The sequence below is a fragment of the Dendropsophus ebraccatus genome, chromosome 14, assembly GCF_027789765.1.
Source record: "Dendropsophus ebraccatus isolate aDenEbr1 chromosome 14, aDenEbr1.pat, whole genome shotgun sequence".
NCBI classification, from domain to species: Eukaryota; Metazoa; Chordata; class Amphibia; order Anura; family Hylidae; genus Dendropsophus; species Dendropsophus ebraccatus.
Genome location: NC_091467.1, coordinates 62,355,526 through 62,380,304, shown reverse-complemented (window position 1 = coordinate 62,380,304; position 24,779 = coordinate 62,355,526). Strand labels below are relative to the sequence as shown.

Sequence of the window (24,779 nt, the reverse complement as noted above, 5' to 3'; positions counted from 1 at the left end):
GTATACGCTCTGGCCGGGATCCCTAGCGGCGCCGCAAACAACTGACATACCAGTTTTCTGCTGCCACTATTCATTGAATAGAAAACCATACGCTCTATAGTGTGCAGTGGAGAGTTCTGATGCGGGATGCAGTACAGGCCGGGATGATCTTTTCTGAGACTGTATATATAGACAGCGCACAGTACCACTTCTCCTGTCCTGTATACTGGGTGTAATCCTCAGTATATATAGACAGCGCACAGTACCACTTCTCCTGTCCTGTATACTGGGTGTAATCCTCTGTATATATAGACAGCGCACAGTACCACTTCTCCTGTCCTGTATGCTGGGTGTAATCCTCAGTATCTGCTCTTATTCTGTATATATGGACAGCGCACAGTACCACTTCTCCTGTCCTGTATACTGGGTGTAATCCTCAGTATATATGATACTGACAGTGCACAGTACCACTTCTCCTGTCCTGTATGCTGGGTGTAATCTTCTGTATATATGGACAGCGCACAGCACCACTTCTCCTGTCCTGTATACTGGGTGTAATCCTCTGTATATATGGACAGTGCACAGTACCACTTCTCCTGTCCTGTATGCTGGGTATAATCCTCAGTATCTGCTCTTATTCTGTATATATGTACACTGCACAGTACCACTTCTCCTGTCCTGTATACTGGGTGTAATCCTCAGTATCTGCTCTTATTCTGTATATATGGACAGTGCACAGTATCTGCTCTTATTCTGTATATATGGACAGTGCACAGTACCACTTCTCCTGTCCTGTATACTGGGTGTAATCCTCAGTATCTGCTCTTATTCTGTTTATAATGGACAGCGCACAGTACCACTTCTCCTGTCCTGTATACTGGGTGTAATCCTCAGTATCTGCTCTTATTCTGTATATATGTACACTGCACAGTACCACTTCTCCTGTCCTGTATACTGGGTGTAATCCTCAGTATATATATACAGCGCACAGTACCACTTCTCCTGTCCTGTATACTGGGTGTAATCCTCAGTATCTGCTCTTATTCTGTATATATGTACACTGCACAGTACCACTTCTCCTGTCCTGTATGCTGGGTGTAATCCTCAGTATCTGCTCTTATTCTGTATATATGTACACTGCACAGTACCACTTCTCCTGTCCTGTATACTGGGTGTAATCTTCAGTATCTGCTCTTATTCTGTATATATATGGACAGCGCACAGCACCACTTCTCCTGTCCTGTATACTGGGTGTAATCTTCTGTATATATGGACAGCGCACAGCACCACTTCTCCTGTCCTGTATACTGGGTTTAATCCTCAGTATCTGCTCTTATTCTGTATATATGGACACTGCACAGTACCAATTCTGCCTGCTTGTATCCTGGGTGTAATCCTCAGTATCTACTCTTATTCTGTATATATGGACACTGTACAGTACCACCTCTTGTTCTTTGTATACAGTGCACAGTACAACTTTCTACCTCTTATTTAGACGCAGACACACATGAATTTGAAAAATATAAAACTTTTAATAAATGTTCTCTTTATTACAATCCTTCTGGTCGTTATTCTGTTCTTGCGGTAATATAATTTACAGGGGAGGAGCTCTGCAAGGAGGGCGGGGACATAACACACTAGATATAGTGTAAGCACAGACCTCATTGCTGACAGGGTCATGTGACAAGTGCACCGCCCCCTCCCCTGCATACAGCGCCGCTGCCTCAGCTCTGCCATTCTGTCTGTCAGGGTATGGAAGACATAAGTCACCTTGGTCCCTCGGTGTTGGGGGGGTGAGGGCACTGCGAGCACGTGGGCCTCATTTTGCATATCGGAATGGCATTGGTCAGGTGACGTTGACCGTAATTTGCTGACCATACTTATTCGTAAGATTTGGCTCACATGTCCTAAAAATGGCAGATAGCAGCGCTCACTTCCTATGCAGGGGGCGGGGCGAGCAAACGCAGCTTTATTGGTAAATCTCTCTATGAAAATAGGAGCTGAATAAATTATGAGTGGGGGTGGGGACTTTTGGAAAATAAATAAAGGGGCGGGTCTGTACAAAAAACAAACAAAAGGCACCAAACGATACAATGGCGAGTGCGCCACACATTTCGCCAAAGTAGTACAAGCAGCATAAAGACGGCCGCGGAACGCAGGCGCATGGCCGGAGCGCTCCGGGGAACATCCAGTCAGTCTGTGGAGGGGACCCATGACGGTGTCCACTGGTATCGTCCTCCTCCGGGTCATGTGGTACTCTCTCCACGTAGAAATAAATATGCCAATAGGCTGGCTCCGCCCACCACAATGCGTCTACTCTCCCTTCTGGTAGATTTTGCAGCGGTGATCACATGACAGCTTAAGGGGGCCCAAGCAGATATCCGCACCATGAGGCTGGTCGGGGGGCGTCATGTGACATGATACGATCTGCGCCAGTCACGGCTGTTCAGTCAATGCGCTCGACCTTCCCAAGGACCCGTCCCTCGTACAGTGGGAGAACGGCGTCATCATGGCAGATCTCCTCAAAGACAGCCCCGCAGTCAAACTCCTGGCTTGCTTTCTTAAAATAATACCTGAAATATAGAAAAAGAGAGGTTAGTGCAAATATGGGCCACAGAGGGCGACAAAATATCCAGCCTGCCTTAAAGGGGGGCTCCAAAAAAAAGCCACAGGGTTATCCAGGCTTAGAAAAACATGGCTGCTTTCTTTCAGAAACAGCACCAAGACGCACTCAATAACACGCAAACAGCAGTAATAACACACACACAGAAGACAGGGGTGGCGCTGTTTTGCAGGAAAGTAGCTGTGAAACAAATAAGATTGTTGGCAGAAGCCACCTGGTCCATCTAGTCTGCCCGTTTACAATTTCCCTTCTTATTATCTTAGTATACATATAGGTTTATACCAGGCAGGTTTACATTTAGTTATTGTAGATTTACCTACCACAGTGTGATTTTTCTAATCCTGGATAACCCCTTTAACTTCATAGTGAGGCTCTAAATATTTACTCTGTGTTAGTGGGTTCAGTGAGTGGATTGATTGGTTGTGTTTGCTCTGTATACATGGGATTGACTAACCATGACTATAATGTATGAATGACATCATTGAGTGGTTACAGGCAAAAAAAACAGAAGGTGCAACAGCAACCCACAGGTGCAAAGGCTTAACGTATATACTCCTCTCAGTATACACACGATAAACACTTGCCCCGTAGATACTTTTTAATATCTGCGGGGCAAGTGTTTATCGTGTGTACACTGGGAGGACTATATACAGTTAGCCCTTGCACCAGTGGGTTGCTGTTGCACCTTCCGTTTTTTGTTTTTTTTTTGTCTGTACTTAAGCCACAAGCAGTGTGCAACCTGCAGTGTGAACAGAGTCATAGATGTGCTGCCAATTTTCCCTTTTTTTATCATTGAGTGGTTGTCTGTTCTGGAAGAGTAGACTGATTGGTCAGGTTTACTCTGTATACCTGCGATCTATGAGTAGATTGATTGGTTGTGTCTACTCTGTATACCCGAGATCTATGAATAGATGGATTCGTCCTGTCTGCTCTGTATACCTGGGATCTGTGAGTAGATTGATTGGTTGTGTCTACTCTGTATACCCGAGATCTATGAATAGATTGACTGGTCATGTCTGCTCTGTATACCTGGGATGTATGGGTAGATTGATTAGTTGTGTCTGCTCTGTATACCTGGGATGTATGGGTAGATTGATAAGTTGTGTCTGCTCTGTATACCCAGGATCTATGAGATGGATTGGTCCTGTCTGCTCTGTATACTCGGGATGTATGGGGAGATTGATTGGTTGTGTCTACTCTGTATACCTGGGATCTATGAGTAGATTGATTAATTGTGTCCGCTCTGTATACCTGGGATCTATGAGTAGATTGACTGGTCGTGTCCGCTCTGTATACCTGGGATGTATGGGTAGATTGATTGGTTGTGTCTGCTCTGTATACCTGGGATGTATGGGTAGATTGATTGGTTGTGTCTGCTCTGTATACTCGGGATGTATGGGGAGATTGATTGGTTGTGTCTGCTTGGTATACCTGGGATCTATGAGTAGATTGACTGGTCATGTCTGCTCTGTATACTTGTCATCTGCGAGTAGATTTACTGGTCGTGTCTTGACTGCAAAGCTCCATAAAGTTCAGACATGGATAGTCTTTTATTCTTTTCATACAGTTCACACATAGTTGCTGATGTCACACATCATCCTGTGCCCCCCCATTTATGAATGAAGTACCCCCTCTGCCCCTGTGACCTAATTGTACATTATCTGGTTATACCGCTTCACATTGGGGGACATGTTGCAGTACTGATGGGGCACAGATAATCCCGATAATTTCATTATATGAGTGCTGAGATTGGTTGCTATGGACAACATAGAGTCTCCATAGACTTGCCCCCTATTGTGCTCAGACCTTTCATATGGTGGCACTCTGTATTTATCGTCTCAGAAGTTGCCATTGCCCGGACTGTAAGGAGCATCCGAGACAGAGATGAACAGATAGTGAACCCCAACCCCTGCTAAGGATGTTGATGGTGGATGGAGTCGGTGATGGCAGGTGACATACAGCCCCAGGTGAAGAGTGCACTCACGCGGTCAGGTCATCCTTACACGGGGACAGTTCGGGCCTCGTACCTATAATTGCCTTTCTTGCTCAGCTGGTCTTTGAAGTTGCCTAAGGTTAGGCTATGCGCCCTCAGCACCCGGCGGTATGGGATCTCCTCCCCGCAGAAGAAGTAGGTGACAGTCAGCTCCCCGCACACAGGAGGGGGGGCGCTCTGCTGTCTCTTTGGTTCCTTCTGTCTGTGACCAAACAAAAACCTTATTATGAGATGTTTGCATCAAAGTGGCTAATACCAAAAAACTAGAGAAGCAGCGCCATGCCTTAATGTAGACAGCAAGGGGTGTATTCTTTTTTTTTTTTTTTTTTTTTTTTTTAGAAACAGGGTAGTTGTACAGTGGACCCCCATCTCATGACTAGGGCAGAACGCTTAGACCCATTCCCTCCCCCGGGGCACATGTTATGATGCCACTTACTCGTGTGACGCGGCGGACCCGACTGGACACGGCACGGACTGACTGCGCTGGTGACTGGACAATGGACACCTGGAAAGATGCAAATCAGCGGATTACATTGAGTTCCTCAAGCATAAAGTTGGCACATTGATACCATCGCTGCCGCTGCGCCAAACTCGAAGCAAAAATACAAATGAATAAAGGAAAGAAAAGTTTCCACTGAGCAGATGTAGAAAAAAAAACGGAGTCGGGAGAAGCTCCAGCTGCGCGTTTCATGTCTTGAATTTGTGGAGCAGCAGGTAATGCAGACAGCTGGAGAAGGCACGAGCAGAGGAAGGAGACGAGGCAGAAGGGGGGTCAAATGGGGCGGAGAAAAGCAGCTATGATGTGGCCTCCAGCATTACCTGTGCTCTCTGCCCTGCCCACAGAAGTGACATCCAACCGCGCTAGCTGCCAGAAGACATACTGCCCCCTGGTGGTACAAGAAACTTTGGCCACATTTCCAGCTTACCCAGGATGCACTGGTAGGAATGAGGTATCGGTGCCTCCTGCTTCCCACCATAAGGACTAGTGACTAAACTTGTTACTATTGAGGCCAAGTGGGCAGGGGCTCCTCACCTTTGTTTTGGTTTGGACACCACTGTCAGCCTCCTGCATGCCTCCTCCAGCTGAGCGAGTGTGCTGACTGATACAAGCGTCGTCTCCTGGCCTAGTGGGTGCTGGCTCCTTGTGTTGCCATTGGGGGCGCTGCACTGGTGATGTCGCGCCGGGCGCTCCGCTGATGAGGCTCGGGTGGTTTCACACGTCGGGTTCCTCTTGGTGTTCTGTGCACTGCAGGGAGATGAGAGATGTCATGGTGGGAACGTGGGACCATCTGTAACCGAGGACTAGACTATATCCCATACCTGTGAGATCGGTGCTTGCTCGGCCGCTCACACTCCACTACTCTCTGCCACACTGCTGGTAAGTGCTCTTCTATTGGGAGCTGGTATATAATTGTGGTGGTGTCTCCTCCACCCTCCCGCGAATGATCACAGATCACCTTCCGCCTGGACAAGGTGCCGCAGTGATTGCTGCAGATGCAGAAGGGAAAAGTCAGGAGCGAGACCAGTGCCGGCAACCGATGTCACCACATACCATTCAGCAGCCCTTACCTTGTAGCCTCCATGTGCAGGAGCGGCAGGTCCAAGCCTCGAGTCCTGGTCCTCAGGTAGCAGCAGTAGTCGGCAGGACCGGTGCACAAACACTGCACCCGGTGCGCTGCCTCCGCCTCAATCTCCTCCTTAGACCTGGGCACGGTGTGGTGATGAATGTAGTGGTGGTGAACGTGTTTTGTTGTCTGTTTGGTGACAAAGCTTTTGGTCAGCATTGGGCAGGATGCTGGCTGCACTGTGGGCCTCAGGATACGAGAGCGGTCAGGGGAGCGAGACCTCCCCACACCCAATGGAGACTGACAACTTGGGGTCTTCAGGACTCGGGATAAGTGCTCGTCTAAGATGGCCTGAGGGTCCTCGTCACAGGATATCAGCAGCTGGTTACTTGAGGTAAGGGGTTCACGCGGTGTCTGGAAGCAGATGGGGGTCTCACACTCCTCTCGGTCTTCTTCCTGGAAATGTGTAAGGATGAGTAATGGTGTAACAAGTGCCACGCTCCACCGGTCAATAAAGAGTCAATACATTATATACTGTATATACCATCGAGACATATTGCTATCATTGCCTGACTATATGAAGAGCAGCGTCTGGGACAGGGGAGGATAGCCAGACCAAACAGCGGTTTGATGGGAGGATGGTTTGCCACAGCAGGGGGACATACGAAACAGTGGGGAGGATGGTTGCCACCAAGTGACACATAAAACACAGGGGAAGTTGGCCACGACCAAGGGACATACCAAACAGCAGGAAGCATGGCGGCGGCCGGGGGACATACCAAACAGCAGGGAGGATGGTGGCGGCCGGGGCACATACCAAACACTTTGGAGGATGGTAGCTTCCAAGTGACATACAAAACACGGGAAAGTTGGCCACAGCCGGGGGACAAACGAAACAGCGGGGAGGATGCTGGTGGCCGGGGGACATACCAAACAGTGGAAAGGATGGTAATGACCGGGGAACATACTGTACCAAACAGCAGGGAGGATAGTGGAGGCCAGCGAACGGCAAAAATAGAAAACAGCAGGGAGGATGGCGGCCGCCAAGTGACATGCAAAACACAGGGAGGTTGGCCGCAGCTAGGGACATACAGAACATCAGGGAGAATGGTGGTGGCTGGGGGATATACCAAACAGCGGGGAGGATGACGGCAGCTGGGGGACAGATGAAACACCTTGGAGGATGGTGGCTGCCAAATGACATACAAAACACAGGGAGGTTGGCCAAGACGGGGGAATATACCAAACACCGGGGAGGATGCTGGCAGCCGGTAGACATACCAAAGGGGGGGGGTGGCATAGCAGCAGCCGAGGGACATACCAAACACCGAGGAGGATGGCGGCGGCTGGAGGACAGACCAAACCCCGGGGAGGATGGCGGCGGCTGGAGGACAGACCAAACCCCGGGGAGGATGGCGGCGGCTGGAGGACAGACCAAACACCGGGGAGGATGGCGGCTGGAGGACAGACCAAACAGCGGGGAGGATGGCGGCTGGAGGACAGACCAAACAACGGGGAGGATGGCGGCAGACGGTGGTCAGAGCAAACACTGAGGAGGATGGCAGCAGCCGGTGGTCAAAGCAAACACCGGGGAGGATGGTGGCGTCTGGGGACAGACCAAACACCGGGGAGGATGGCGGCGGCCAGGGGCTATACTCAACATCAGAACTGATCATACCTCTTTGATCTGCTGCAGTCGCTCCTCCAGCGTGTGCATCGTCTCTTGTTCCAGCTTCACCTTCTCCAGCCGGGCAATTAGCTCAGCCGCAAACACCTCCGGTTCTACAGGGGTCATCTCTCTGGGCAGCCGGTGTGTCCTCTATGGAGAAGAAGAGACAGCCATGACTTAGAGGGAGCGGCTGCCGTTCTGTTGCATCTCTGAGAGAGGTAGAGAGAAGCGGAGCGGCTGTGTGACTGCTCAGGATATATATCAGGCGGAGCGGCGGCTTCATGGAGCGGCATCCTGCCCGTCAGCCCTCGCCTACGGCACTAGCAGTTGGTTACACTGTGCGGACCCCCGCGTCTTCCTTCTGTACTACAAGCAGCCTATCAGCAGCCGCACAGCATCAAAGACAAGTGTCAGACATCAAAAAACCTGGAGAGGGAGGGGACGACCGAGAAGAGACAGCAAGAGACTGCGAGACAGGCATGCAGCTGGACAGAGAAGCGGCAGCAGCACTGCAGCAACAACGAGAGAGAGAGAGAGATGAGACAGAGAAGGGTAGAGACAGAAGAAGAGACTGCACTGCAGCAACAAGAGAGGATGGATGAGATAGCAAGAGGAAAAGACAGGCAGATAGACAGCACTGCAGCAAAAACAGGAGACAGAACAGATGAGACAGCAAAAGGAAGAGACAGCACTGCAGCAACAACAGGAGAGAGAATGGATGAGACAGTGAGAGAGAGAGACAGGCAGAGAGACAGCACTAAAACAACCATAGGAAAAAAACAGATGAGACAGTGACAGGAAGAGACAGTACTGCAGCAACAACAGGAGACAGAACAGATGAGACAGCACAGCAGCATGGATGAGACAGTAGGAGGAATAGACAGGCAGAAAGACAGCACTACAGCAACAACAGGAGAGAAAGGAGAAGACAGCGAGAGGAACAAACAGAAGGAGAGACAGCACTACAGCAATGATAGGAGAGAGAACGGATGAGCAGCGACCAGAAATAGAATGGTGAGACAGCGACAGGAAGAGACAGGCTGGGAGACAGGACTACAGCAACAACAGGAGAGAACTAATACACAGTAAGAGAGAGACAGGAGGACAACTACAGAAGAGACAGCACTGCAGCAACAACAGGAGAGGGAGAATGGATGACACAGTGAGAGGAAGAGACAGGCAAAGAGAAAGAATGGATGACACAGTGAGAGGAAGAGACAGGCAAAGAGAAAGAATGGATGACACAGTGAGAGGAAGAGACAGGCAAAGAGAAAGAATGGATGACACAGTGAGAGGAAGAGACAGGCAAAGAGAAAGAATGGATGACACAGTGAGAGGAAGAGACAGTACTGCAGCAACAACAGGAGAGAAAATGGATGAGACAGGGACAGGGAGAGACAAAATGAATGAGACAGTGAAAGCAAGCAAGAGAGAGAGAGAGAGAGAGAGAGAGAGAGAGAGGATGAGATAGTGACAGGAAGAAACAGGTGAAGAGACAGCACTGCAGTAACAACAGGAGAGGGAGAATGGATCAAACAGTGAGAGGAAGAGACAGGCGAAGAGAAAGAATGGATGAGAGGAAGAGACAGTACTGCAGCAACAAGACAGTGAGAGGAAGAGACAGTACTGCAGCAACAACAGGAGAGAGAACGGATGAGACAGGGACAGGAAGAGACAGGTGGAGAGACGAAATGAATACAGTGAAAGCAAGAAATAGATAGATAGATAGAGAGAGAGAGAGAGAGAGAGAGAGAGAGAGTGGATGAGACATTGACAGGAAGAAACAGGTGAAGAGACAGCACTGCATCAACAACAGGAGAGAGAGAACAGATAAGACAGGAAGAGGAAGAGACAGAATGAATGAGAGAACAAGAGGAAGAGACAGAAGAAGAGACTGAGCAGATGAGATAGAGGAAGAGATAGGGGAGAGCCAGCACTGCAGCAAAAACAAGAGAGAGAACAGACGAAACAGCGAGAGGAAGAGACAGAACAGAAGAGAGAGCAAGAGGAAGAGACAGCACTGCAGAAGCAACAGGAAAGAGAACAGATGAGACAGCGAGAGGAAGAGACAAGAGGAGAGACTGCACTGCAGCAACAATGGGAGAGAGAGAACAGTGTGAGGAAGAGACATCACTGCAGCAACAACAGCAGGAGAGAGAAGGAATGAGACAGGGAAAAGAAGATAAAGGGGGAGACACAGAACAGATGAGACTGCGGGAGGAAGAGACAGGAGGAGAGAATGCACTACAGCAGCGTTTCCCAACCAGGGTGCCGCGGCACACTGGGGCCCCAGGAGAACCCGCCAGGGGTGCTGCGGGATCCCGGTGGGAAATGTGACACTGTCTCTTTAAGCATCCCGAGAAGCTGCAGCCGCGCAGCTTCTCGGGATCCACAAATTGCTTTGATGTTCCGCCCGCACAGTGAGCGGGCTAAATATTAAAGTGAGCAGAATGCAGGAGCAGGACCTGTCAGCGTCCTCCTCCTACATTCACTCCCATAGGCTGCCGGCACTTCATACCAGCAGCCTATGGGACGCCGGGACGTGACCTCTCCGGCAGACGTGATGATGTGACGTCATCACGCCTGCCGGAGGTCCCGTCCCTGCGGCTCGCAAGATGAAGCCAGAAGAGGAGGAGGAGAGCTTCTGCCTGCAGCCACAGCGCGGATTAGGTGAGTAGGATGTTTGTTTGTTTTTTAGGGGAACCTCTGGGGGCATTATTAGTTCATGGTGGCACCTCTGGGGGCATTATTAGCTCATGGGGGCACCTCTGGGGGCATTATTAGCTCATGGGGCACCTCTGGGGGCATTATTAGTATATGGGGGCCCTCTGGGGGCATTATTAGCTCATGGGGGCACCTCTGGGGGCATTATTAGTATATGGGGGCACCTCTGGGGGCATTATTAGTTCATGGGGGCACCTCTGGGGGCATTATTAGCTCATGGGGGCACCTCTGGGGGCATTATTAGCTCATGGGGGCACCTCTGGGGGCATTATTAGTATATGGGGCCACCTCTGGGGGCATTATTAGCTCATGGAGGAACCTTTGGGGGCATTATTAGCTCATGGGGCACCTCTGGAGGCATTATTAGTTCATAGGGGGCACCTCTGGGAGCGTTATTAGCTCATGGGGGCACCTCTGGGGGCATTATTAGCTCATGGGGGCACCTCTGGGGGCATTATTAGCTCATGGGGGCACCTCTGGGGGCATTATTAGCTCATGGGGGCACCTCTGGGGGCATTATTAGCTCATGGGGGCACCTCTGGGGGCATTATTAGTTCATCGGGGCACCTCTGTGGGCATTATTAGCTCATGGGGGCACCTCTGGGGGCATTATTAGCTCATAGGGGCACAGCAGGGAATCCTACATACAGGGGGCACCTCTGGGGGTATTATTAGCTCATGGGGGCACAGCAGGGAATCCTACATACAGGGGGCATCCCACATTCCTACTCGCTTTACTGCACATAACACCAAACAGCGCAGTTACTTTGGGAGCCTACAGGAGGGAGAAAGGAAAGGAAGCTGCTAGAAATGTGCGGAGCCTAAATTGTTTGTCTCGCAGGTTCTGAAAAGATGAAACGTATCTGGAAGGAATCATCATGGAGGACTGGGCCGGATGGAGAGGAAAAGGGAAAGTGACGCCTCAGATCAAAGAAGACGTCACCTGTGAGTCACTGTATGACGGTTTTCTTATTATGTGGAGCATTATTTAGTAGGGGTGCCCCGAGGAAAAAAATTTTTCCAAGGGGTGCCCCGGGGTGGAAAAGGTTGGGAAGCAGTGCACTACAGCAACAACAGGAGAAAGAAGGGATGAGACACGAGAGAAAAAGAGACAGGAGGAGAGACATATTGGATGAGACAGGTAGATAAACAGAACTGCAAGAGTAGCAGGAGAGAATGGATGAGACAGTGACAGGCGAAGAGAAAGCACTGTGGCAACATTAGTGTAGAGAGCGGATGAGAAAGCGAGAAGAAGAGACAGCACTGCAACAGCAGAAGAGAGAACGCATGAGACGGCGAGAGGGAGAGACAGGATTAGGCGGTAACAAGATACATGAGAGATGTAGAAACTGCTCAACAGGAATAAGAGACACACTGGATAGTAATACTTTGCATTAGAAGAGGAGACATGAAAATATAGAAGAAAACATGAGAGTCTGGACATGGAAGGACAAGTAACTAGGAGGGATAATAGGTGCTCAGGAGGGGCAAAAAGTGACCAGGAGGGGTAATAGTCAGCAGTTGATCCTGTGGCCCCTGACCATATTCTGGAGGTGTGACAATAGGGTTAGGATTATGAATGGGCCACAGCTGGACTTACCGGAAAGTGAGGTAGTGCCACCTGGCCATTGGCCTTAACACTGCGATGCATCTCCCTCTGCAGCTGTTTCTTGTGAGAGGATCGGTACGGAGGCACGCCATCCCTGCCGGAGAGAAAGAACAGGTCACAGGGGGCCCAGGAGGCATATCCTGCCCTACTGCCACCAGGGGGCGCTGTGGTAACACGGTTTACAGGTGTACAAGCCTTAGATGGGTTTAACAGGCAACATGTGGGTCTAATAGTGGGATTGGATTGTGGGGGATATATTACACGTGGGAGGTTGGTCTGATACTCGGTTATGTGTTACACAGGGGGTGTGATCCTGGGGTGTGATCCTGGGGTATGTGTTACACAGGGGGTGTGATCCTGGGGTATGTGTTACACAGGGGGTGAGATCCTGGGGTATGTGTTACACAGGGGGTGTGATCCTGGGGTATGTGTTACACAGGGGGTGTGATCCTGGGGTATGTGTTACACAGGGGGTGTGATCCTGGGATATGTGTTACACAGGGGGTGTGATCCTGGGATATGTGTTACACAGGGGGGGGTTATCCTGGGGTATGTTTTACACAGGGGGTGTAATCCTGGGGTATGTGTTACACAGGGGGTGTGATCCTAGGGTATGCGTTACACAGGGGGTGTGATCCTGGGGTATGTGTTACACAGGGGGTGTAATCCAGGGATATGTGTTACACAGGGGGTGTAATCCTGGGATATGTGTTACACAGGGGGTGTGATGCTGGGGTATGCGTTACACAGGGGGTGTGATCCTGGGGTATGCGTTACACAGGGGGTGAGATCCTGGGGTATGTGTTACACAGGGGGGGTTATCCTGGGGTATGTTTTACACAGGGGGTGTAATCCTGGGGTATGTGTTACACAGGGGGTGTGATCCTGGGGTATGCGTTACACAGGGGGTGTGATCCTGGGGTATGCGTTACACAGGGGGTGAGATCCCGGGGTATGTGTTACACAGGGGGTGTGATCCTGGGGTATGCGTTACACAGGGGGTGTGATCCTGGGGTATGTGTTACACAGGGGGTGTGATGCTGGGGTCTGTGTTACACAGGGGGTGTGATCCTGGGGTATGCGTTACACAGGGGGTGTGATCCTGGGGTATGCGTTACACAGGGGGTGAGATCCCGGGGTATGCGTTACACAGGGGGTGTGATCCTGGGGTATGCGTTACACAGGGGGTGTGATCCTGGGGTATGTGTTACACAGGGGGTGTGATGCTGGGGTCTGTGTTACACAGGGGGTGTGATCCTGGGGTATGCGTTACACAGGGGGTGTGATCCTGGGGTATGCGTTACACAGGGGGTGAGATCCCGGGGTATGTGTTACACAGGGGGTGTGATCCTGGGGTATGTTTTACACAGGGGGTGTAATCCTGGGGTATGTGTTACACAGGGGGTGTGATGCTGGGGTATGTGTTACACAGGGGGTGTGATCCTGGGGTATGTGTTACACAGGGGGGTGTAATCCTGGGGTATGTTTTACACAGGGGGTGTAATCCTGGGGTATGTTTTACACAGGGGGTGTAATCCTGGGGTATGTGTTACACAGGGGGTGTGATGCTGGGGTCTGTGTTACACAGGGGGTGTGATCCTAGGGTATGCGTTACACAGGGGGTGTGATCCTGGGGTATGCGTTACACAGGGGGTGTGATCCAGGGGTATGTGTTACACAGGGGGTGTGATCCTGGGATATGTGTTACACGGGGGGTGTGATGCTGGGGTATGTGTTATACGGGGGGTGTGATCCTAGGGTATGTGTTACACAGGGGGTGTGATCCTGTGGTATGTGTTACACAGGGGGTGGGATGCTAGGGTATGTGTTACACAGGGGGTGAGATCCTGGGGTATGTGTTACACAGGGGGGGTTATCCTGAGGTATGTGTTACACAGGGGGGGTGATGCTGGGGTATGTGTTACACAGGGGGTGGGATCCTGGGGTATGTGTTACACAGGGGGTGGGATCCTGGGGTATGTGTTACACAGGGGGTGTGATCCTGGGGTATGTGTTACACAGGGGGTGTGATCCTGGGGTATGTGTTACACAGGGGGTGAGATCCTGGGGTATGTGTTACACAGGGGGTGAGATCCTGGGGTATGTGTTACACAGGGGGTGAGATCCTGGGGTATGTGTTACACAGGGGGTGAGATCCTGGGGTATGTGTTACACAGGGGGTGTGATCCTGGGATATGTGTTACACAGGGGGTGTGATCCTGGGGTATGTGTTACACAGGGGGTGAGATCCTGGGGTATGTGTTACACAGGGGGTGAGATCCTGGGGTATGTGTTACACAGGGGGTGAGATCCTGGGGTATGTGTTACACAGGGGGTGAGATCCTGGGGTATGTGTTACACAGGGGGTGTGATCCTGGGATATGTGTTACACAGGGGGTGGGATCCTGGGGTATGTGTTACACAGGGCGGGGGGGTTATCCTGGGGTCTGTGTTACACAGGGGGGGGGTTATCCTGGGGTCTGTGTTACACAGGGGGTGTGATCCCGGGGTATGTGTTACACAGGGGGTTTGATAAAGGGGTACAGACACAGGCAATCTTTCCTGTAAGAGCAGTGTATACCGTACATAGGCCATTTTTACTGTAAGAGCAGTATATACCGGGCACAGGCCATCTTTACTGTAAGAACAGTATATACCAGGCACAGGCCATCTTTACGGTAAGAACAGTATATACCAGGCACAGGCCATCTTTACGGTAAGAACAGTATATACCAGGCACAGGCCATCTTTACGGTAAGAGCAGAGTATACCGTACACAGGCCATCTTTACTGTAGGAGCAGTGTACACCTTACACAGGCCAGAGCAGTGTATGCTGAGCACAGGCCATCTATACTGTAAGAGCAGTGTATACTGGGAACAGGACATTTTTACTGTAACAGTAGTATATTCCGGGCCTAGGCCATCTTTACTGTAAGAGCAGTGTATACATACACAGGTCATCTTTACTGTGAGATCTGTGTATACTGGGAACAGGACATTTTTACTGTAAAAGCAGTGTATTCCGGGCACAGGCCATCTTTACGTAAGAGTTGACTGCATAAGGGCTTGAAGGTTACATCATGGTGACCATTGGCAGAAGATGATGGGTACTTACACACTGCTGTCTGTCATGGACATGGAGTCATCTGTCATGGCATCACTGGAGATCTCACTCTCATTGGCGCTGGCAGCTGGTGCGAACACATATCCAGATCTGACATGGTAAGGGTTAATGAGGTCATTCTTCTTGTATGACCTTAAAGAGAGAGGAACAATAATGAATGATGCAGCTCACGTTACCAAGGAAACCACGTGGTGGGTGTGCTTAGTGAGTGGGTGGGCTCTATCTAGGGTGATGTCAGAGGTGCAGCTGCATCCCCCTCCTCCCTGCCTGTGTAGGATAGAGAGGATTATTACAGTATATGGGGGTCATGATATAATAATAATAATAATAATTCCGCAGCACTTTACAATTCTAGGGGTAAATGCATAGACAAAAATCAGACATAACAGAGATATACATGTAATTATCCATACATGAGGAGTGAGACCCCTGTAAGCAAGAGCTTACAGACTATGAGGAGGGGGATATATGGAAGATATGTAATATATACAGTATATAGGGGTCATGTTATAATATACAAAGGATGTCTGTTATTTAGACAGTACAAAGGTTCCATGTTATTATATACGGAGGATAACATATATAGGGGTCATGTTATTTACAAAAGATGTATAAAATATACAGTATATAGGGGTCATGTTATCATACACAAAGGATGTGATTATATACATAAATACACACAATATATAGGGGTCATGTTATATCCAGAGGATGTGTTTTATATATATATATATAAATATATATATATATATATACACACACACACACAGTATATAGGTGTAATGTTTTCATATACAGATGATGTGTATTATACTTACAGTACATAGGAGGCATGCTATATAGAGAGGACATGTAACATATATACAGTATATTGGAGTCATGTGATATCCAGAGAATGTGTAAAATATATACTGTATATAGGGGTAATGTAATAAATGGAGAATGTCTACTATAAATACAGTATAGGGGTCATGTTATCATATACAGAGAATGTGTAATACACACACACACTGAGTATATAGGGTTCATGTTATACAGAGGATGTGTATTATATATACAGTATATGGGGGTCATGTTATACAGAGGATGTGTAATTAATATACACAGTATACAGTATAAGAGGGGTCATCATATACAGAGGATATGTAATATATACACAGCATGTAAGGTTCACATATACTGGCCATGTCTCATTGATAGTCGCCCCTTGATGCCTGCTTTGGCCTGTACCTGTGCAGGATGAGGGAGCGGTGCTGAACAGGACTCTGGGTGATAGAGGGGGCACTGTTCTGCAGGACATGTGGGTACTCTGTGCTGTGAGCGTCCCTTCAGTCTGTGTTCTTCTACAGATTCAGGTCAGAGACCCTATAGTAATGTCCACAAGGGATGCCCCCTGGTGTCCTGACATGTATATACAGTGAGAGAGAGGCTCCCATAGTACTGCTGGGCATCTCACCAGACTCCACAGCAACAACCGTAGACATTTGCATGGTGAAGGGTTAACTGTGGCTTCTGTCACTACTGGTTTAGCTTTATCCAGCAGATGGCGCTCATCTAAGTCCACTTGAGTTCATGTGGGGTCATTAGGGTAACAGCAGGGCACATCTTCAGTGTTTAGGTCGCCCATCCCCTTTAGTGCTCAATATTGGCCTCACTATTGGCTTCATTCAATGTTGAAGCTGCCCGATTTAAACAAGTGTCCTCCTCCCGTCCGACCAACACTGAGGGGACTCTCTGCCCACAACCTCTACCAAGAGATCTACAGAGGTGTCCTCCTCCCGTCCGACCAACACTGAGGGGACTCTCTGCCCACAACCTCTACCAAGAGATCTACAGAGGTGTCCTCCTCCCGTCCGACCAACACTGAGGGGACTCTCTGCCCACATCCTCTACCAAGAGATCTACAGAGGTGTCCTCCTCCCGTCCGGCCAACACTGAGGGGACTCTCTGCCACATCCTCTACCAAGAGATCTACAGAGGTGTCCTCCTCCCGTCCGACCAACACTGAGGGGACTCTCTGTAGATCTATTGGTAAAGGATGTGGGCAGAGAGTCCCCTCAGTATTGGTCGGACCGGAGGAGGACACTTCTGTAGATCTCTTGGTAGAGGATGTGGGCAGAGAGTCCCCTCAGTGTTGGTCGCACAGGAGGAGGACACCTCTGTAGATCTCTTGGTAGAGGATGTGGGCATAGTGTCTCCTCAGTGTTGGTGGACAAGAGGAGGACACTTCTGTAGATCTCTTTGTGAAGGATGCGGGCATAATGTCTCCTCAGTGTTAGTGGACTGGAGGAGGACACTTCTGTAGATCTCTTGGTGGAGCATGCGGGCATAGTGTTTCCTCAGTGTTGGTGGACAGGAGGAGGACACTTCTGTAGATCTCTTGGTGGAGGATGCAGGCATAGTGTCTCCTCAGTGTTGGTCGGACGGGAGGAGGACACCTCTGTAGATCTATTGGTAGAGGATGTGGGCAGTGGTGTCCTCCTCCCGTACGACCAACACTGAGGAGACACTATGCCTACATCCTCCACCAAGAGATCTACAGAAGTGTCCTCCTACTGTCCCCCAACACTGAGGAAACACTATGCCCGCATCCTCCACCAAGTGATCTACAGAAGTGTCCTTCTCCTGTCCACCAACACTGGGGAGACACTATGCCCACATCCTCTACCAAGAAATCTACAGAGGTGTCCTCCTCCTGTCCGACCAACAGTGAGGGGACTCTCTGCCCACATCATCTACCAAGAGATCTACAGAAGTGTCCTCCTCCCGTCCGACCAACACTGAGGAGATACTATGCCCACATCCTCCACCAAGAGATCTACAGAAGTGTCCTCCTCCTATCTGGCCAACACGAAGGAGACACTATGCCCGCATCCTCCACCAAGAGATCTACAGAAGTGTCCTCCTCCCATCCGACCAACACTGAGGAGACACTATGCCCGCATCCTCCACCAAGAGATCTACAGAAGTGTCCTCCTATCTGGCCAACACGAAGGAGACACAATGCCCGCATCCTCCACCAAGAGATCTACACAAGTCTCCTCCTCTTGCCCGAGCAGTATTAAGGGGACACTCTGCACATAATAATGTAAGACACATCCACTACAAGGACCTATTGACTACAGTATGCGCACAGACAAACGTGCCTACCTGTGGCAGTTGTCTATGGTTTCCTTGGCTCGTGAGCTTGCTGTCGCTCTCAGTGATTTGCTGGAGAGCCCCACCACAGATGGCGAACCCTTGGGTTTGAAGTCCACACAGTTCAGTTCCTCCTCCTCATTCAGGGTGGGCAGGAAGTCACTAAGCAGCTTTAAGCTTCCAGGGTCCATCGCATTGACATAAGCAATGTTCTCCCCTCCAGTCTTGACATATTCAAGGTAAATGTCAGAGCTCAGGAACATATGGTAAGCATTGTCCTCCATCAGTGTCTGGATCTCAGCCTGAGCTTGGTCAAACATGGTGGAGTCAATCTGCTGCTTCTTGATGCAATCCCGTATGAAAACTTTGGTTGCAGACTTGAGCTGCTTGGCCACAACACTGTAGTTCTCGATATATCTCTTGTGGATTGCCTTGGCCACCCTTAGGGTTTTAGGATCCCTCAGGTCCATCTGCCTGAATCCATTGCAGGCAAACCAGAAGTCTAAGGTATCAACACATTTCTCCCTCTCTAGAAAAGTCCGGAAAAGTTGGGCCCCGTCCTGGTCCCCCAGTAAGGAATGTAGGGACTTGGTCCACCGGGCCAGAGGTGAATCCGGGGAAGCGCTCCCCTCTGGCTCCCCCAAACCATCCTCGTTCCTTCTTGGGTTGCTGGATAGTGGCAAAGCCCTTGATCTTTGGCTTTTGCTGGGAAGCTGGCACGGCGGGGTCTGGCCTTCCTCCCCTGGCACGGGAGGCCGTGGGGCGTCTTCCCTGAAGCTGCTGTTCTCATCGGTGAGATGAGTCACCAGCGCGGCTCCAGCGCTCATGGCTCTTTAATTTGTATTGTATGTTGTGAATTCGGCTGTAATCTGCTCTCCCTCTCTTAAGTCAGCAGGGGATCCTGCGAGTCGTCTTCTCTCTGGAAATGAAAGAAAGTATTGATCTAATCAAAACCAGATCCGCCCAACATCAAAAGGAAAAGTAAACAGGCTTTTCAAGTCCTCGCAGCCGCTGAGCGGGAGAGATACAATGCAAATCACCGGGCGCCTTCAAAGAGGCCACTGAACGGGAGGTGCCCCTTCACCCACCGTACAGGCCCCACCACCTGGGGCGAGCAGCGGCGACACATACTGATGAAGGGACCGCCAGGGTGGGGAGTCGGTGGAGAGAGCAAAACATGTACCCTATCCTCATCCTCTGCTGGTATACAGGGGGTAGGGGGGACATGTACCCCATCCTCATCCTCTGCTGGTATACAGGGGGAAGGGGGGGACATGTACCCCATCCTAATCCTCTGCTGGTATACAGGGGGAAGGGGAGGCATGTACCCCATCCTCATCCTCTGCTGGTATACAGGGGGAAGGGGGGCATGTACCCTATCCTCATCCTCTGCTGGTATACAGGGGGTAGGGGGGACATGTACTCCATCCTCATCCTCTGCTGGTATACAGGGGGAAGGGGGGCATGTACTCCATCCTAATCCTCTGCTGGTATACAGGGGGAAGGGGAGGTATGTACCCCATCCTCACCCTCTGCTGGTATACAGGGGGAAGGGGGGCATGTACCCCATCCTCATCCTCTGCTGGTATACAGGGGGTAGGGGGGACATGTACTCCATCCTCATCCTCTGCTGGTATACAGGGGGAAGGGGGGGACATGTACCCCATCCTCATCCTCTGCTGGTATACAGGGGGAAGGGGGGGCATGTACCCCATCCTCATCCTCTGCTGGTATACAGGGGGAAGGGGGGCATGTACCCCATCCTCTGCTGGTATACAGGGGGAAGGGGGGGGCATGTACTCCATCCTCATCCTCTGCTGGTATACAGGGGGAAGGGGGGGACATGTACCCCGTCCTCATCCTCTGCTGGTATACAGGGGGAAGGGGGACATGTACTCCATCCTCATCCTCTGCTGGTATACAGGGGGAAGGGGGGGCATGTACTCCATCCTCATCCTCTGCTGGTATACAGGGGGTAGGGGGGACATGTACTCCATCCTCATCCTCTGCTGGTATACAGGGGGAAGGGGGGGACATGTACCCCATCCTCATCCTCTGCTGGTATACAGGGGGAAGGGGGGGCATGTACTCCATCTTCATCCTCTGCTGGTATACAGGGGGTAGGGGGGACATGTACTCCATCCTCATCCTCTGCTGGTATACAGGGGGAAGGGGGGGACATGTACCCCACATCCTCATCCTCTGCTGGTATACAGGGGGAAGGGGGGGCATGTACTCATCCTCATCCTCTGCTGGTATACAGGGGGAAGGGGGGGGGGACATTTACCCCGTCCTCATCCTCTGCTGGTATACGGGAAGGGGGGGGGGATGCACCCTATACTCATACTCTGCTAGTATACTGGGGGGCATATGTGCCCCATCCTCTGCCGGTATACAGAGGGGGCACATATACCCTACACTTATCCTCCGCTAGTATACAGGTGGGGCACACGTACTCCGTCCACATCCTCTGCTGCTATACAGGAGGGCACATGTAACCCATCATCATCCTCTGCTGGTATATAGGGGAGCACCTGCACCCCATCATCCCATGTGATCAGTTACCTGGGAGGCTTAGACCCATCTTGTTCTCATACATGTGTCAGACATGATCAGTCAGGATGTTGGATGCACTGCAGACATCCACAGGTGAAATTCATTTTAGAGCCGTCTCCCTGCAGCTGCTTCTGATTCTCAGACTAATATCAGAGGGCAGCGGCCCCTGCAGCCGAAACACTGCGCCCCCAACATGTACTCAGACACACAGAAGCCTGTGCCTGCTGTACAGCCATACACCCCCTGTACATCAAATGGGATCCCTGGCTCTCCTGCCATATGCCTCCCTGTACATCATATACAATGCCCGACTCCTGCCATACATCCCCATACATCATATAGGATCCAGGCTCTCCTGCCATACATCCCCATACATCATATAGGATCCAGGCTCTCCTGCCATACATCCCCATACATCATATAGGATCCAGGCTCTCCTGCCATACATCCCCTGTACATCATATAGGATCCAGGCTCTCCTGCCATACATCCCCTGTACATCATATAGGATCCAGGCTCTCCTGCCATACATCCCCCTTGTACATCATATAAGATGCCCGGCTCTCCTGCGATACATCCCCATACATCATATAGGATCCAGGCTCTCCTGCCATACATCCCCATACATCATATAGGATCCAGGCTCTCCTGCCATACATCCCCATACATCATATAGGATCCAGGCTCTCCTGCCATACATCCCCATACATCATATAGGATCCAGGCTCTCCTGCCATACATCCCCATACATCATATAGGATCCAGGCTCTCCTGCCATACATCCCCTGTACATCATATAGGATCCAGGCTCTCCTGCCATACATCCCCCTTGTACATCATATAAGATGCCCGGCTCTCCTGCGATACATCCCCATACATCATATAGGATCCAGGCTCTCCTGCCATACATCCCCATACATCATATAGGATCCAGGCTCTCCTGCCATACATCCCCATACATCATATAGGATCCAGGCTCTCCTGCCATACATCCCCTGTACATCATATAGGATGCCTGGCTGTCCTGCCATACATCCCCATACATCATATAGGATACCCGCCTCTCCAGCTATACATCCCCCTGTACATCATATAGGATACCCGGCTCTCCTGTAATACATCCCCCTTGTACATCATATAAGATGCCCGGCTCTCCTGCGATACATCCCCATACATCATATAGGATACCCGGCTCTCCTGCCATACATCCCCATACATCATATAGGATACCTGGCTGTCCTGCCATACATCCCCATACATCATATAGTATACCCGGCTCTCCTGCCATACATCCCCCCATACATCATATAGTATACCCGGCTCTCCTGCCATACATCCCCCTGTACATCATATAGGATACCCGGCTCTCCAGCTATACATCCCCCTGTACATCATATAGGATACCCGGCTCTCCTGTAATACATCCCCCTTGTACATCATATAAGATGCCCGGCTCTCCAGCTATACATCCCCATACATCATATAGGATACCCGGCTCTCCTGCCATATATCCCCATACATCATATAGGATACCCGGCTCTCCTGCCATACATCCCCATACATCATATAGGATACCCGGCTCTCCTGCCATACATCCCCCTGTACATCATATAGGATCCAGGCTCTCCTGCTATACATCCCCCTGTACATCATATAGGATCCAGGCTCTCCTGCTATACATCCCCCTGTACATCATATAGGATCCAGGCTCTCCTGCTATACATCCCCCTGTACATCATATAGGATCCAGGCTCTCCTGCTATACATCCCCCTGTACATCATATAGGATCCAGGCTCTCCTGCTATACATCCCCCTGTACATCATATAGGACCCCCGGCTCTCCTGCCATACATCCCTATACATCATATAGGACCCCCGGCTCTCCTGCCATACATCCCCATACATCATATAGGACCCCCGGCTCTCCTGCTATACATCCCCATACATCATATAGGACCCCGGCTCTCCTGCCATACATCCCCATACATCATATAGGATCCAGGCTCTCCTGCCATACATCCCCATACATCATATAGGACCCCCGGCTCTCCTGCCATACATCCCCATACATCATATAGGATACCCAGCTTTCCTACCATACATCCCCCTGTACATCATATAGTATACCCGCCTCTCCTACCATACATCCCCCCATACATCATATAGGACCCCCGGCTCTCCTGCCAGACATCCCCCCATACATTATATAGGACCCCCGGCTCTCCTGCTATACATCCCCCTGTACATCATATAGGACCCCCGGCTCTCCTGCCAGACATCCCCCCATACATTATATAGGACCCCCGGCTCTCCTGCTATACATCCCCCTGTACATCATATAGGACCCCCGGCTCTCCTGCTATACATCCCCATACATCATATAGGACCCCCGGCTCTCCTGCCATACACCCCCCATACATCATATAGGACCCCCGACTCTCCTGCCATACACCCCCCCATACATCATATAGGACCCCCGGCTCTCCTGCCATACATCCCCATACATCATATAGGATACCCAGCTTTCCTACCATACATCCCCCTGTACATCATATAGTATACCCGCCTCTCCTACCATACATCCCCCCATACATCATATAGGACCCCCGGCTCTCCTGCCAGACATCCCCCCATACATTATATAGGACCCCCGGCTCTCCTGCTATACATCCCCCTGTACATCATATAGGACCCCCGGCTCTCCTGCTATACATCCCCCCATACATCATATAGGACCCCGGCTCTCCTGCCATACATCCCCCCATACATTATATAGGACCCCCGGCTCTCCTGCTATACATCCCCCCATACATCATATAGGACCCCCGGCTCTCCTGCTATACATCCCCCCACACATCATATAGGACCCCGGCTCTCCTACCATACATCCCCCCCATACATTATATAGGACCCCCGGCTCTCCTGCTATACATCCCCCTGTACATCATATAGGACCCCCAGCTCTCCTGCTATACATCCTCTCATACATTATATAGGACCCCCGGCTCTCCTGCTATACATCCCCCTGTACATCATATAGGACCCCCAGCTCTCCTGCTATACATCCCCCTGTACATCATATAGGACCCCCAGCTCTCCTGCTATACATCCCCCTGTACATCATATAGGACCCCCGGCTCTCCTGCTATACATCCCCCTGTACATCATATAGGACCCCCAGCTCTCCTGCTATACATCCCCCTGTACATCATATAGGACCCCCAGCTCTCCTGCCATACATCATATAGGACCCCCAGCTCTCCTGCTATACATCCCCCTGTACATCATATAGGATCCAGACAGTAAACAGCTGCACAATAATAAGCAGACCCATAAATAGGAGCAGGGGATACAATGTATCGCATCCGCACCTCAGGCATCAGCATCCTATGTATCCCATCTGCAGCCCATTACCTGATCGCAGCCATCCCACCATCCCGGCACCGCGACCCTCCCGGGTGAGGACTGACCGGAGGAGCTGCAGCGCCTGACACAGCGGCGGTGGCAGGGAGGAGGGAGGAGGAGGAGGAGGAGCAGGAGAGCAGAGGGAGGAGGGAGCTGATACTGATCTGTCACACTCGCCACCTTGCACTAGGACACACACTGCTGCCACATCAAAGGGCCCGACACATCAAAGGGCGCAGAGAACACTCCCCTCCCCACTATAGGAGAATGGCAGTGCCCCCTGCAATGGTCCACATTATAGGAGGCTTGTACTGCTCCCTGGTATATGAGGTTGGCACCTAATAAAAGGAGGTTGGCACTGCTCTTCCCCCCAATAACATTGTCTCAGCCCT

General features: G+C 50.7%; 1 protein-coding gene across 2 annotated transcripts; it reads right to left on the bottom strand.

The window, feature by feature from the left end:
• Nucleotides 1-1,491: 1,491 nt before the first annotated feature.
• Nucleotides 1,492-24,485, bottom strand: AXIN2 (axin 2). 2 transcript variants are annotated; one of them, XM_069951572.1, is made up of 11 exons: nt 24,397-24,485; nt 18,438-19,344; nt 15,279-15,419; nt 12,154-12,256; nt 7,839-7,979; nt 6,165-6,616; nt 5,916-6,083; nt 5,629-5,841; nt 5,032-5,100; nt 4,630-4,797; nt 1,492-2,552 (listed from the first exon to the last, which is right to left on the bottom strand). In XM_069951572.1, the coding sequence occupies exons 2-11, from the start codon at nt 19,250-19,252 to the stop codon at nt 2,426-2,428; spliced, it is 2,397 nt and encodes a 798-aa protein (XP_069807673.1). In that variant the 5' UTR covers nt 19,253-19,344; nt 24,397-24,485; the 3' UTR covers nt 1,492-2,425. The 2 variants fall into 2 exon arrangements, with proteins under 2 accessions (XP_069807673.1, XP_069807674.1); XM_069951573.1 differs by having other exon boundaries at nt 2,513-2,552; nt 4,587-4,797.
• Between the last annotated feature and the right edge of the window lie 294 nt (nt 24,486-24,779).

Excerpts from the sequence above, each read along its gene's own strand:
- AXIN2 (XM_069951572.1), bottom strand. The coding sequence starts at position 19,252 with ATGAGCGCTGGAGCCGCGCTGGTGACTCATCTCACCGATGAGAACAGC. Across the intron at positions 5,842-5,915 it reads AGCAAGCACCGATCTCACAG|TGCACAGAACACCAAGAGGA; the intron begins GTATGGGATATA and ends ATCTCCCTGCAG. Across the intron at positions 5,101-5,628 it reads GTGTCCAAACCAAAACAAAG|GTGTCCATTGTCCAGTCACC; the intron begins GTGAGGAGCCCC and ends GCATCTTTCCAG.